This window comes from Panulirus ornatus, chromosome 43 (assembly GCF_036320965.1).
Source record: "Panulirus ornatus isolate Po-2019 chromosome 43, ASM3632096v1, whole genome shotgun sequence".
In the NCBI taxonomy this organism is placed as follows: Eukaryota; Metazoa; Arthropoda; class Malacostraca; order Decapoda; family Palinuridae; genus Panulirus; species Panulirus ornatus.
Genome location: NC_092266.1, coordinates 19,044,175 through 19,059,274, shown reverse-complemented (window position 1 = coordinate 19,059,274; position 15,100 = coordinate 19,044,175). Strand labels below are relative to the sequence as shown.

The 15,100-nt window shown below is 39.5% G+C and overlaps 1 protein-coding gene across 2 annotated transcripts in view; it reads left to right on the top strand.

The window, feature by feature from the left end:
* The first annotated feature begins 2,180 nt into the window (after positions 1-2,180).
* Positions 2,181-15,100, top strand: part of fwe (Calcium channel fwe) — a 30,079-nt gene continuing 17,159 nt past the window's right edge. Inside the window, exons 1-4 of one of the 2 annotated variants that reach the window (XR_011715703.1) lie at positions 2,181-2,385; positions 6,984-7,056; positions 7,284-7,409; positions 10,795-10,902. Coding sequence is in view for 1 of the 2 variants with exons in the window: in XM_071687132.1 (XP_071543233.1) it covers positions 2,304-2,385; positions 6,984-7,056; positions 7,284-7,409; positions 10,795-10,902 (389 nt within the window). In the remaining variant the exon portion in view is untranslated. The remainder of the gene's footprint in view (positions 2,386-6,983; positions 7,057-7,283; positions 7,410-10,794; positions 10,903-15,100) is intronic. The other variant, XM_071687132.1, reaches the window with a different exon arrangement.

Below are 15,100 nucleotides of genomic sequence, written 5' to 3'. Positions count from 1 at the left end.
TTCCCACGTATTCCCTGCGTGTCGTAGAAGGCGACTAAAAGGGGAGGGATCAGGTGGCTGGAAATCCTCCCCTCTCGGTTTTTTTTTTTTTTATTTTCCAAAGGAAGGAACGGAGAGGGGGCCAGGTGAGGATTTTCCCTCTGAGGCCCAGTCCTCTGTTCTTAACGCTACCTCGCAAACGCGGGAAGTGGTGAATAGTATATATATATATATATATATATATATATATATATATATATATATATATATATATATATATATATATGTGTGTGTGTGTGTACTTTTTGTTAAGTTATTAATTCGTTTAACAAAAATGTGGTTAGTGACATACCTGTCATGCACATTACGAAAACATGGAGGCACTAAGTTTGTACGTTAAACTTGCTTTATTATTCCACGATCAGTACGTTTACTGGGTAAAAAACTTCAAAATATCTCAGTAATTTTTTAGGAGTAGATATTCAGTTTAGGGAGTCAGTTTTCTGCCATTTAGTCAGCTGTTACGACATACCGAAGCGAAGCTCCACAAAGTGTCATCTTATTGACGGCGACTTGAGGCCTTTGACTTGGTTGTCAGGTCGTGGCGTATGACCTCACGTGACGTAAACATTCCCAGAGAAATGAGTCTTATGACCCATCTTACAGCCGTACCTGTGGTATGACTCCTTGATCCCCATACTCGATGTTCAGCAATGGTAGTCTAAAAAAAGAAAAAAAAGATGCTGTTGTAATTTTTCCATTGAATAAATGACATGACTTACTGTCGTTCCATAGCTTTAAAAAGAGAAATGTCGTATTTTTTATAAAAAAAGAAATGTCGTATTGTTTTAATAAAGAGAAATGTATTGTTTTATATGTGTGTGTGTGTGTGTGTGTGTGTGTTCATATTTATAGGAAATATCCAAGCTAAAGTAATCAAAATTCGATGACATAAGTGAAATCTGAATAAGTACCAAATCCATTTAGGATGGTCATGTTGACAATATGACCAACAATGCTGTTGTCCCAAATTATCGGTGGGTTCGAAGAATTAGATATAGTGGGGTCCACCTTGCGATGTTAAAGGACCAATATTTCTCCTAGGAAGAAGTATCATGATAAACATTATTCTAGAGTACGTTTATGGTCACCACAGCATCAGATATAGACTACAGAATTTTAACTAAGGATTGAAATGGACCTCAAATATATTTAGGTGTTAGACCGTGAAAATATAGTAGATTCCATTCAGCGCCTGAGCAATTCTCAAAAAATTACAGATTAGATGAAAGCAGGAAACTATGTAGAAATCATACCAGATATGAGAGAAATACAAACAACGGGAAGTGGTTATTGCTCCATAAAACCCTATCATCTGTAGATTGCAAAGACAGTCTTTGTGTAGATTGTCCCTCCACACAAAGAAGTATTTCCGTACTGGCAATACTAGGTGGCGATTTTAGTTTATGTAGATGATCGCCTATTCAGCCTTTATTACAGAGCTACACCGTATGAACTGAACGGAACAGCATATACTGCTTTTACATTAATATTTGTGGATGTACAGGACAGGCAAAGCGAAGACAGTGAAAATAGTATAAAAAAAAATATATAGAATACTATAATATTTTAGACGCTTTAAAAGATAGGGCTCTATGACTTGAGGTTCCCTTGTTGCTCAAATACAACAGATTAATATCCTGTAATCAGGTATACACATAAACTGTTTCTCCTTTACTTTCTTGATATATGTTATACTGGAAGCCACTGTGATTATATATATATATATATATATATATATATATATATATATATATATATATATATATATATATATATATATATATATATATATATATCTTCCTTTCAAACTATTCGCCATTTCCCACGTTAGCGAGGTAGCGTTAAGAACAGAGGGCTGAGCCTTTGAGGGAACATCCTCACCTAGCCCCCTTCTTTGTTCCTTCTTTTGGAAAATAAAAAAAAAGAGATGGGAGGATTTCCAGCCCCCCGCTCCCTATATATATATATATATATATATATATATATATATATATATATATATATATATATATATATATATATATATATATATATTGTATTTGTGAGTGAATATGAATTATGAAGAGGATGAGAAATAATGCGATCAAAAACCATAATTGTAATTGAAAGTACAGGTTTGAAATCCCTTAGAAGAGTGGGTGGCCGTGTTAGTCATCCTCATGATGTTGTCAGCTGTCATTTTCATCGACGATTTCGGATTAGTTAGCTGCTGATACTCTCTAGCACCATATCTATCAGTAAACCTTAGAAATTTACCAGATATGGCGACCCCAGCACCCCAGGCGGAAATACCATGGTGGCAGAAATATCTTGCCCGTGGTGTGGGTTGTGGAGGAGGAATAAGTGAGTGCAATATTGAACGCATGTCTCTCCGTTCCCAAATCAACCTAAGGTCTAGTTTCTTTTCTCGGTGGGATATCTACATTGCTGGCTTTTTACGTAGGATTTATATGTTGTTACATTCTTTGTTGCAGACTGTTGCAAATGCAAGGAGTTGCAGGAAAACATTTATGTTAGATATGAAAAATGGCCGATAGTGTAGGGTAAGGATAATGTCAATTAGTTTACATGTCTTGAAGGAGAGTGAGGCTAGATTAGAATATACTGTATATAAGGGTTCATTATTTCAGTTAAAGGAATTAGGTTTGTATTTGGGTAAAAGTGAAATAATATTATTATTAGATTGTAAGCTGTAGTGGATATGACATTACCTGAGTAACACTGTATTTCATCAGCATTGCATGGTATCCTTATATAAGTTAGTGTGAAATATTTATAAGCTAGTGTTATTTAAAAAAAAGATTTGTAGCCCTGAAAGAAAATTTATAACTAGCTCTGTCATAGTACTTACCAGATCAGCCTCTACACACAATGACATATTGTATGAATACAGAAACGGTACAGAGAAATCCGATATTGCTTGAAAGAAGGAGCATCATGTAAGAACGATAAAACATTCAAGAAATAATTGATATAATCCTCAGCCAGGAAGAACTAATAACTTGTGGCAGGAATGTCTTTTTGAAATAGCGTTGTGCCAAACAGCCTGGTGTTGACGTGTTTTCCCTGATGGTGTTGTCACTTCCTTATGTATGTAGTGTTTGATACACTTGTTTCTTTTTTTATTTAACACAAACTTCATCCCATCATATGTCTGCTTTGTTTATGTAGTTTCATTATGACATTTTGTTGTATTTATTGGCATTTATTAGATTAATATCATTACTGATATCCCATCCTTATTGTTACTATATATTTGAGTGATGACAAGACAGTGATTGGTAGTTGGTTTTGATTATTTATGTATCTTGACTCTTTACATAGAAAAAAAAGAAATTATTCAGTAAAACTTTATTTTACCTTTGCAGTAAAACTGGCTCAAGGAAATGTCTGCTTATGTTTTAAATGCTGTTATATATTTACTCTGGTATAATATTTCAGTGTGATTCCAGAGATACCTTTGGAGCTTGATTTGGTGCTCTACACCCTTTTGAATGATATTATATAAGGCGATAGGGTTTTTTAGATATATTGGAAAATTTAAGGTTAATAGTAGGTGATACAATTGTAAAATATCATTTGAGAACCAATTAGACGCTCATCTAATCTTATTTAGTGATTGATGTGATAGAAGAAATATGCTACAGAGGTATACGATTGTTGAATGTTCCTGGGATTTAATATGGAAGAGTGGGGTGGAACATTGTGGTTTTATGAGTGGTGGAGGGTATGTGGATCACTTATTTGTTTTAAGGAGTGCTTGTGAGAAATACATAGAGAAGCAAGGATTTATAGCTAGCATTTAAGAATATGGAGAAAGAATGTGGTAGGGTTGATAGACATGGCTTGTGGTAGGTCTTCGTAGTAGTTAAATTGTTTACACCAGGTATATGTATGTATATGTCTGAATATGTACTCATTACCTTAGTGCCCTGTGGGTCGATTAAGAATTCTTCCTTCCTTGTCCATAGTGTGAGTGGCAGTATTTCATTCTCATAAGGAAGTGTAAGGAGGTACTGTTTTGACCTCATAGTGGCCTGAGAGTTGGGTGCCTGGCTGCCTGACAGATGGACCTGGGTTCAATTCTTGGGGTGTTGTGGTAAATAGTTTACATGAGATATGATTTGTGCATTTTGCATTGTGTGTTGAGAAAAGCCTTCTTTCTTAGTCTAGAGTGTGAATGGCAGTTTTTTCATCTCGTAAGGATGTGGAAGGCATCATGAGATATGTGAAATACATAATGGTTATGGATGATGTGCTGTTATTTGTATCACTGTATCCTGGGGGATATGTGTGCTGGCTGCTTCACAGATGGGCTGGGATTCTATTCTTTGGATGTAGTAGTAAGTAATTTACATCTGATATCATGTGTATATTACATGTTGGAGATATATACACATAACCTGAGCACATTTTTGAGTCAGTTAAAACGCTTCCCTCCTAGTTCAGAAAGTGAATTGCAGAATGTCCATCTCATGAGGGTGCATGGGGCATTATAAGAGCCTTGAATCATAGAATGGTTATCAAGGAGGTACTTTTTTGGGCTCATCATGGCCTGGGGAGTTAGGCTGCCTGGCTGCCTGGCTGCCACACAGATGGACTGGGGTTTGCTTCTCAGGTTTTAGTGGTAAGTAGTTTACAGCAAATATCACATGTACATGTTTGAGATATAAACACAGGGTTAAGAGACAGGTTGGGGATGACTGTTGTTAACAGGTTATTAAGGATATTCAGTGTATGTATGGATCGCAGTGAAGTGCTGGAGGAGTGGTGGAATGCATGTATACACATGACAGTTTGAGATTTTGTGTGAATGAATGTAGCCTTTTTGTCTGTTTCCCTGATGCTACCTTGCTGACGCAGTGGTGGCAGTGCTGTTTCTTGTGGGGTGGAGTGGCACTGGGAATGAGTATTAGTATGTACTTGTGTGTATGTGTATATACGTGTATGGGCGTGTATGTATATGTGTATATGAGTTGATGGGTCTTTCTTCATCTGTGTCCTAGCACTGCCTCGCTGACTTAAGAAGCGACGATCAAGTTTGTGTGTGTGTATATATATATATATATATATATATATATATATATATATATATATATATATGTATGTATGTATATATGCAAAGGCTATGGAGAGAGTTGTGTGGAGGAGGGTGGATGTGCTGGAAATGAGATGTTTGAGGACAATATGTGGTGTGAGTTGGTTTGATCGAGTAAGTAATAATAGGGTAAGAGAGATGTGTGTGGTAATAAAAAGAGTGTGGTTGAGAGAGCAGAAGAGGGTGTTTTGAAATGGTTTGGTCACATGGAGAGAATGAGTGAGGAAAGATTGACCAAGAGGATATATGTGTCAGAGGTGGAGTGAACGAGGAGAAGTGGGAGACCAAATTGGAGGTGGAAAGATGGAGTGGAAAAGATTTTGAGTGATTGGGGCCTGAACATGCAGGAGGGTAAAAGGCATACATGGAATAGAGTGAATTAGAACGATGTGGTATACCGGGGTTGACGTGCTGTCAGTGGATTGAACCAGGGCATGTGAAGCGTCTGGGGTAAGCCATGGAAAGTTGTGTGGGGCCTGGATGTGGAAAGGGAGCTGTGGTTTCGGTGCATTATTACATGACAGTTAGAGACTAAGTGTGAACGAATGTGGCCTTTGTTGTCTTTTCCCTAGCGCTACCTCACACACATGAGTGGGGAGGGGGTTTCTATTTTGTGTGTGGCGAGGTGGCGGTGGGAATGAATAAAGGCAGACAGTATGAATTATGTACATGTGTATATATGTATATGTCTGTGTGTGTATATATATGTATACGTTAAGATGTATAGGTATGTATATTTGCGTGTGTGGATGCGTATGTATATACATGTGTATGTGGGTGGGTTGGGCCATTCTTTCGTCTGTTTCCCTGCACTACCTCGCTAACGTGGGAGACAGTGACAAAGCAGAATAAATAAATAAATGAATATGTATTGAATGAGAGAATGAGTGTGGAAAGATTAACGAAGAGGATATATGTGTCAGAGGTGGAGGGAACAAGAAGTGGGAGACCAAATTGGAGGTGGAAGGATGGAGTGAAAAAGATTTTGAGTGATCGGGGCCTGAACATGCAGGAGGTTGAAAGGCGTGCAAGGAATAGAGTGAATTGGAACGAAGTGGTATGCCGGGGTTGACATACCGTCAATGGATTGAACCAGGGCATGTGAAGTGTGGAAAGTTTTTTTGGGCCTTGAGTTGGAAAGGGAGCTGTGGTTTCGGTGCATTATACATGACAGCTAGAGACTGAGTGTGAACGAATGTGGTCTTTGTTGTCTTTTCCTAGCACTGTCTCACGCTCGTGCGGGGGGAGGGGTTGTCATTTCATGTGTGGCGGGGTGGCGATGGGAATGAATAAAGGCAGCAAGTATGAATTATGTACATGTATATTTGTGTATATGTCTGTGTATGTAAGTATATGTATATGTTGAAATGTATAGGTATGTATACGTGTGTGTGTGGACATGTATGTATATACATGTGTATGTGGGTGAGTTGGGCCATTCTTTCGTCTGTTTCCTTGCGCTACCTCACTAATGTGGGAGACCGCAACAAATTATAATAGATATATTGAAATAGCAGTTGTAAGTTATACACCTGTCACCATGGTTAAAGTTTTGTTAAAAAAATGAATTGAAGAACAAGGTATGTTTAACCTCTTCTGATAGTGTTGTGTCGAATTAATTTCCTGTATGCTTTGCATTTTTTTTTCTATGGACGATTATCTGACAGTTTTGCTTATATCATGGAAAGTGATCTACTGGTGTAGGTGTACATTGATTTTTTTAAGCTCTTTGAAGTTAGGTATTACAAGTAACTGCAGTTAGCTTGAATATTTCCTCAGTTTCCCTTTTAGTTGTAATGAAGTTGATGCAGTGAATTAATATCATCCTGTTTTCTTTTTACAGTTGCTATGGGCCTTGGAGTAGTCAGCTGTATCACTCTCACCCCACTATGTGTTGTTGCAGGAATTTGGCAGATGTAAGTATCACAAAATGATATAGGTTTAAGTCATTGGTAGAAAGATACATGGAATGAAAATATGAGCTTTGAGCTGGGATGGTATCAAAATTTGCGATGTGAATTATTGCTAATGTAAGATGAGGTGCATGCCTTCATCATTACTCTTTGATGAGCATATACCAATTTTAATTCTCAGTTCTAATATTTCTATATAATGTACTGAATATTGGTGATTGTTTTCACAGGATTGCAGCTTTCATTGTGATCTCAGCTGAAGCTCCATGCTGCTGTATGTTTGTGGAATTTGTCCAGCGATACTCAGCTTGGGTAGAGAGTAGAGCACACTGGCAAAAAGCTGTCTTCTATGTTCTGTAAGTTGAAATGATTTTGTAGCGATTGATAGGTGGAGACTTCAGGGTTGCTTGAGGTCTTATTGTAACAAATGTCATACCCACTTATTTACAGTTGCCATCTTTTAACCCTTTAACTGCAAAAACCATTTGCATTGATCTGTTTAATGAAATGCTCAGTCTGCACTGGTATGTCTTGAGATTTCCTGTCACAGCTTCAAAGTTATTATGGGTTGATGGAGATACATGTTGGTGCTGAACATTGCCAGAAATCTGTCTTGCAGTTTTCTCAAGGCTGCTACACACCCAGGTTCAGTTCATTCACTGCATGTTACTCCCTGTGTACCACATTGCTCTAGTTCACTGTCTCATGCATGCCTTTCACCCCCAGCATCTTCAGAACCGTAAGCATTCAAAAAAATTTCACTGTTCTTCTAACTCCACTTTGGTCTCCCCCTTCTCTTTGTCCCCTCCACTTGTAACACTTTTGATACATATATCCTCTTTATCACGTATGACTTCTTTTTCTCCTCACTCTCTCACTCCATAGGTTCAGACCATACACACACACACACACACATGCACACATATTTATATATTTATACATATAGATGAGAGGGACTGGGAAGTGAGGCAGTTGTTGTTTGCCAATCATATAGCTCTAGTGGCTGATTTGGGTGAGTAATTGCAGAGGTTGGTGACTGAGCTTGGAAGAGTGTGTAAAAGGAGAAAGTTGAGAGTAAATGTGAATAAGAGCAAGGTTATTAGGTTCAGTAGGGTTGAGGAACAAGTTAACTGGGATGCAAGTTTGAATGGAGAAAAATAGGAGGAGGTGGAGTGGTTTAGGTATCTGGGAGTGGACTTAGCAGCGGATGGAACTATAGAAGCTGAGTGTAAGTCACAGGATGGGGAGGGGGCAAAGGTTCTGGGAGTGATGAAGGGTGTGTGGAAGGAGAGAATGTTATTTTGGAGAATAGAAATGGGTATGTTTGAAGGAATAGTGGTTCCAGCAATGTTATATGGTTGCAAGGCATGGGCTATAGATAGGGTTGCATAGACGATGGTAGATGTGTTGGAAATGAAATGTTTGAGGACAATATGTGGTGTGAGATGGTTTAATTGAGTAAGTAATGAAGGGGTAAGAGAAATGTGTGGAAATAAAAAGGGTGTGGTTGAGAGAGCAGAAGAGGGTGGGTTGAAATGGTTTGAACATATGGAGAGAATGTGTGAGGAAAGATTGACAAAGAGGATATATGTATCATAGGTGAAGGGAACAAGGAGAAACAGGAGACCGATTTGGCGATGGAAGAATAGAGTGAAAAGGATTTTGAGCGATCGGGGCCTGAACATACAGGGGGGTGAAAGGTGTGCAAGGAATAGAGTGAATTGGAACCATGTGGTATACTTGGGTCGATGTGCTGTCAATGGATTGAACCAGGGCATGTGAAGCATCTGGAAGTGGATAGGGAGCTGTGGTTTTGTTGCATTACACATGATACCTAAAGACTGAGTGTGAGCAGATGTGGCCTTTTTTTGGTCTGTTTCATGGTGCTACCTCAATCATTAAGGGGGTGGCAGTGTTGTTTCCTGTGGGATGGGTTGGTGCAGGGAATAAATGAAGGTGAGCAAATGTGAATGTGTGCATATGTATATATGTATATGCATTTGTATTTTGCATGTGTGCATGTATGTGTGTATGTGAGTGGATAGGTCTTTCCTTGTCTGTTTCCTGGTGCTACCTCACTGATGCAGGAAATGATGATCAAATATAATAGATAGATACAAAATATTCATTGTTTGGATTCTCTGAATGGTAAGATATTTAGATTTAGTTAGGACATTTTAGAATTTTTGAATGCTCATGCCATTTGTCTGTTACATTTATTAATCATGTTAAGAGACATGCATATATTTTTTTCTCAACAAAGCTAATATGAACCATCCTTTTCAGTGGTTATGTACCTGTTGGGCATGACTTCTCTTGGTTATGAGATGGTTTGTACTGTAGGAATTTTTTTTTTTTTTTTTTTTTTTTTTTTTTTTTTTTTATACTTTGTCGCTGTCTCCCGCGTTTGCGAGGTAGCGCAAGGAAACAGACGAAAGAAATGGCCCAACCCCCCCCCATACACATGTATATACATACATCCACACACGCAAATATACATACCTACACAGCTTTCCATGGTTTACCCCAGACGCTTCACATGCCTTGATTCAATCCACTGACAGCACGTCAACCCCGGTATACCACATCGCTCCAATTCACTCTATTCCTTGCCCTCCTTTCACCCTCCTGCATGTTCAGGCCCCGATCACACAAAATCTTTTTCACTCCATCTTTCCACCTCCAATTTGGTCTCCCTCTTCTCCTCGTTCCCTCCACCTCCGACACATATATCCTCTTGGTCAATCTTTCCTCACTCATTCTCTCCATGTGCCCAAACCACTTCAAAACACCCTCTTCTGCTCTCTCAACCACGCTCTTTTTATTTCCACACATCTCTCTTACCCTTACGTTACTCACTCGATCAAACCACCTCACACCACACATTGTCCTCAAACATCTCATTTCCAGCACATCCATCCTCCTGCGCACAACTCTATCCATAGCCCACGCCTCGCAACCATACAACATTGTTGGAACCACTATTCCTTCAAACATACCCATTTTTGCTTTCCGAGATAATGTTCTTGACTTCCACACATTCTTCAAGGCCCCCAGAATTTTCGCCCCCTCCCCCACCCTATGATCCACTTCCGCTTCCATGGTTCCATCCGCTGCCAGATCCACTCCCAGATATCTAAAACACTTCACTTCCTCCAGTTTTTCTCCATTCAAACTCACCTCCCAATTGACTTGACCCTCCACCCTACTGTACCTAATAACCTTGCTCTTATTCACATTTACTCTTAACTTTCTTCTTCCACACACTTTACCAAACTCAGTCACCAGCTTCTGCAGTTTCTCACATGAATCAGCCACCAGCGCTGTATCATCAGCGAACAACAACTGACTCACTTCCCAAGCTCTCTCATCCCCAACAGACTTCATACTTGCCCCTCTTTCCAAAACTCTTGCATTTACCTCCCTAACAACCCCATCCATAAACAAATTAAACAACCATGGAGACATCACACACCCCTGCCGCAAACCTACATTCACTGAGAACCAATCACTTTCCTCTCTTCCTACACATACACATGCCTTACATCCTCGATAAAAACTTTTCACTGCTTCTAACAACTTTCCTCCCACACCATATATTCTTAATACCTTCCACAGAATACATTTAGATATTTGAAAGATGTAGATGAAAATATTTCACTTGGTGCTTTCATAAGTTGTAGAATAATGAAAACAATGTCTATGTAAGAGTTCAATTTGACAGAAACTTTGTTTTTTCAGCATATCTCTCCCAGCCATCATCATGTGTGCAGGGATTTCAACTATCTTTGGTTCTGGTCTCATATTCTTGTGCGGCATCTTGTATGGCTTAATGGCCCTTGGGAAAAAGTGAGTAGAATGGAATTTTTTAAGTGCAGAACATATTGTTCTACTTTTAGGGTAGTTGTTGTGGCATATATTTTGCTAGAAATACTTGTAACCCACACAGATTTGGTAATACTCCATGTATGTGAAGAGTCATCTATGCTTGGGTTACACAATCAAAGGAATATGTTTTATACTTTTTGTGCCTTAAGATATTTTTTCTTTTTAACTTGTTGTGCAAATCATGTAGTTTTTGATGTATAAAGCTGTATAGTTGAGGCAAATTCTTTAAACACTAAACATGCATTTGCAGAAGGACCATCAGTTACATTTGCTTATCATTCACCTTTCTTATTTTTATGTCCTCAGTATATAGCCTTTGTGCTTTACAGTAGCTTTGCAGAACACAAAGCAAGTTTGAAAGTTTAGTATTTTTACTCTCAAAGGAGCTATCACTCATATCTCGTTGTTTACAACTTTCTATGTCTCTTGTATGCTTGACCTCCAGGAGTGAGGGGATAGCCAACTGCTCTGTTATTGTCATTTTTTTCGTATTTGTAGAGGTTAACTATCTTTGTCATAATTGTGATGATGGTTTATTTATGCTATTGACTTGCATTCAAATAGAAGCTAAGAAGCCGTAAATTTGTTGAAAATTCGACATTTCATATGTACAGTTAAACCCTCGATTTAACGGATCTCGGTATGACGGATTTCTGACTTAAAGGACAAATGATAATGCAGTGCATTACTGATGATTAAAAGAAATATAACTTCAAATGTCATACCATGCACATTTCATATTGCACTTGTTTTTGGTAGCATGGGATAGATTCGCTTTGTTTCGGTCTCAGTGTCCCGGTCTGCTTCATGCTCTCATGTGGTCAGATTGTATAGAGTGTTTTTGATATTTCAGAATTATGACTCTATGTATTAAATAATTTTGCAATCCTTGTTATTCAAAATTGCATCAAATTATTGTGAGAGGTGTTGTGGAAGCAGGTAGTCTATCCTCGCTTTATTATAAAGAAGTAACCTCTCACAGGAAGGGATGGCATCACCATCTCAGTCTGACTCCCACCTCCAACTGCCCACTGAGTGTTCTTACTCTGATGGGTGCCTGCCACCCAACTATTGAACCACACACTATAACCTACACCCCCTTATGAGATTTTGGTAACTGAATGTTACATTTTGTTACATCAAATACAAACACTAAACTAGAAACGAATACAAAAAGTGAAATTGAAATTCGACAAGACATAAGGCAAATATACACACAGTTCACTGCTCAGCAACAATTCACTTCCTTTACATGCGAGCAGGTCAAAAATGACGTAAATTAGTGTGTTCACCCTTCACAGGAGCCACCACAAGCTTATCTTGCAAGTGTGCGGGGCTGTGTCTCACACAGTGAGGGTGATGCTGCCTGAGGCTGGGTATTCCCACAACTGGGGGCAAATCTGTCGCTGGTGGGTACTCCTCTTGACCCATGGGTGTTGTGGGGATCGGTGAAATGCGGGGGCGTAGCTGATGTTGGTTTCGCAAAGACAGGTGACTAATGCCGTCCAGCTTCACTGAGTATTGTCTATGCTGCTTCACCTCCACTACCACTCCTGACATATCCCACACCTTCAAAGAGAGGTCCTGCATGCAGACACGGGTGCCCATGGACAGCTGGTGCAGCACAGTGGCATCACCTACTGGGCAGCCCTGCAGGCAGGCTTATCTCTCTGCTGTGACCCGCTCCTTGTTTTGCAGAACATTTCTTTATCGCCGGTTTATCAGCTAATATTGCTAGGGCACTGGGACACCATTCGCAAATGTCTTCCTGCTGCCAGATGTGCGAGTGACTTAACCCCTTCTCCTGGGGGGGATGTTGAGATATTAGAGCATAGCCTGAGTCGCTTTGCTGTTGTGCAGGCTACCTCCAACACCCATTTAGCTGCCTTTACTGCTGCTTCCAATGGATTTGGGGAAATGGGCTGAGGAGATGCTGGCCATGATTCCCCATTTATTTTGTAGAAAGCTTCCATCGCCTCACTGTTTTGATTGGTTCCCCCGTCGAAGGCAATTTCCTTGGACGTGCCCATCCTCTAAAGGTGAGCATCCTTGCAATAACTTGGGATTTTCCAGCATAGGATCAAATCCTACTCTGCTCCATGTAAGAGGGGCAGTGAAAGCAGGTAGTCTCCTCACTTCACCATTAAGAAGTATTCTTTCACAGGAGAGGGATGGCATCACATCTGTCTCAGTCTGACTCCTGCCTCCAATTGCCTGGCAAGTATTCCCACACTGCCAGATGCTCGCCATCCAACTGTTGTACCGCACAATACAGTGATAGAGTAGTTAAAAGAAAGTGTGATCTTAAATGTGACACAGGAAAGGCTACATTCAATTTAACAGACTTAAAGCATTAACAGACACCCCCTCCTCACTTTAAATGTGACACAGGAAAGGCTACATTCAATTTAACAGACTTAAAGCATTAACAGACACCCCTTCCTCACTTTTAGTATGTTAAATCAAGGGTTAATTGTATGTAAACATGAAAAAAATTGTAAGATAATCATTTGTTACTCTTTTACCAAGTGAGAAATACTTGTAAAAAACATGGATTTGTGTGTAGAAAAATGGACAGAATTGTATGCAGCATTTATGGATCTGGAGAAGGCATGTGATATGGTTGATAGAGATACTTTGTGGAAGGTCATAAGAATATATGGTGTTGGAGGTAATCTGCTAGAAGGAGTGATAAGTTTTTATCAATGGTGTAAGGCATTTGTACAAGTAGGAAGAGGGAAGAGTGATTGGTTCCCAATGAAGGTTTATCTGTGGGTGTGTGATATCCCTGTGGTTGTCTTATGTGTTTATGGATGGGATGGTTAGGGAGGTAAATGCAAGTGTTTTGGAGAGAGGGGCGAGTATGCAGTTTGTTGGGAATAAGAGGGCCTGGGAAGTGAGTCAATTGTTGTTCGGTGATGATTTAGCACTGTTGGCTGATTCTAGTGAGAAAATGCAGAAGTTGGTAACTGAGTTTGGAAAAGTGTGTGAAAGGAGAAATTGTTATCAAAATGGGTATGTTTAAAGGAATGGTCATTCCAACTAATAGGGTTGCATGGAGGAAGTTGGATGTGTTGGAAATGAAATGTTGGAGGACAATATGTGGTTTGAGATGATTTGATCGAGTAAGTAATGAAAGTGTAAGAGAGATATGTTGTAATGAAAATAGTGTTGTTGAGAGCAGAAGAGGATGTGTTGAAATAGTTTGGACATATGGAAGGAATGAGGGTGGAAAGGTTGACAAAGATGATATATGTGTCAGAGGTGGAGGGAGCAAGAGAAACAGGAAACCAAATTGGAGATGGAAGAATGGAGTGAAAAAGATTTTGAGCAATCTGGGCTTGACACATATATCCTCTTTGTCAATCTTTCCTCACTCATTTTTTCCATATGTCCAAACCATTTCAACACACCCTCTTCTGCTTTCTCAACCACACACTTTTCATTTCCACACATCTCTCTTACTTTTTCATTACTTACTCAATCAAACCACCTCACACCACATTTTGTCCTCAAACATCTCATTTCCTCCCTTCTTCGTACCACCTATCTGTAGCCCATGCTTGGCAACCATATAACATTGTTGGAAAACAAACCCATATTTGCTCTCCGGGATAACGGTCTCTCCTTCCACACATTCTTCATTGCTCTCAGAACCTTTTCCCCCCTCCCTCATCCTGAGACTCACATCCACTTCCATGGTTCCATCCACTGCTAAATCAACTCCCAGATATCTAAAACACTTCACTTTCTCCAGTTTTCTCCATTCAAACTTACCTCCCAATTAACTTGTCCCTCACCCCTACTGAATCTAATAACCTTGCTCTTATTCACATTTACTCTCAACTTTCTCCTTTCACACACTTCTCCAAACTTAGCCACCAACTTCTGATGTTTCCTCTACGAATTATGCTAGAGCTGTATCATCTGTGAACAACTAACTCACTTCCAAGGCCCTCTCATCCCCAACAGACTGCATGATCACGTCTCTCTTCAAAACTTGCATTTACCTCCCTAACTACCCCATCCATAAACAAATTAAACAACCATGGGGACATCACCCACCCCTTCCGCAAACCAACATTTACTGAGAACCAATCACTCGCCTCTCTTCCTACTCATACACATGCATTACATCCCTGGTAAAAACTTTTCACTG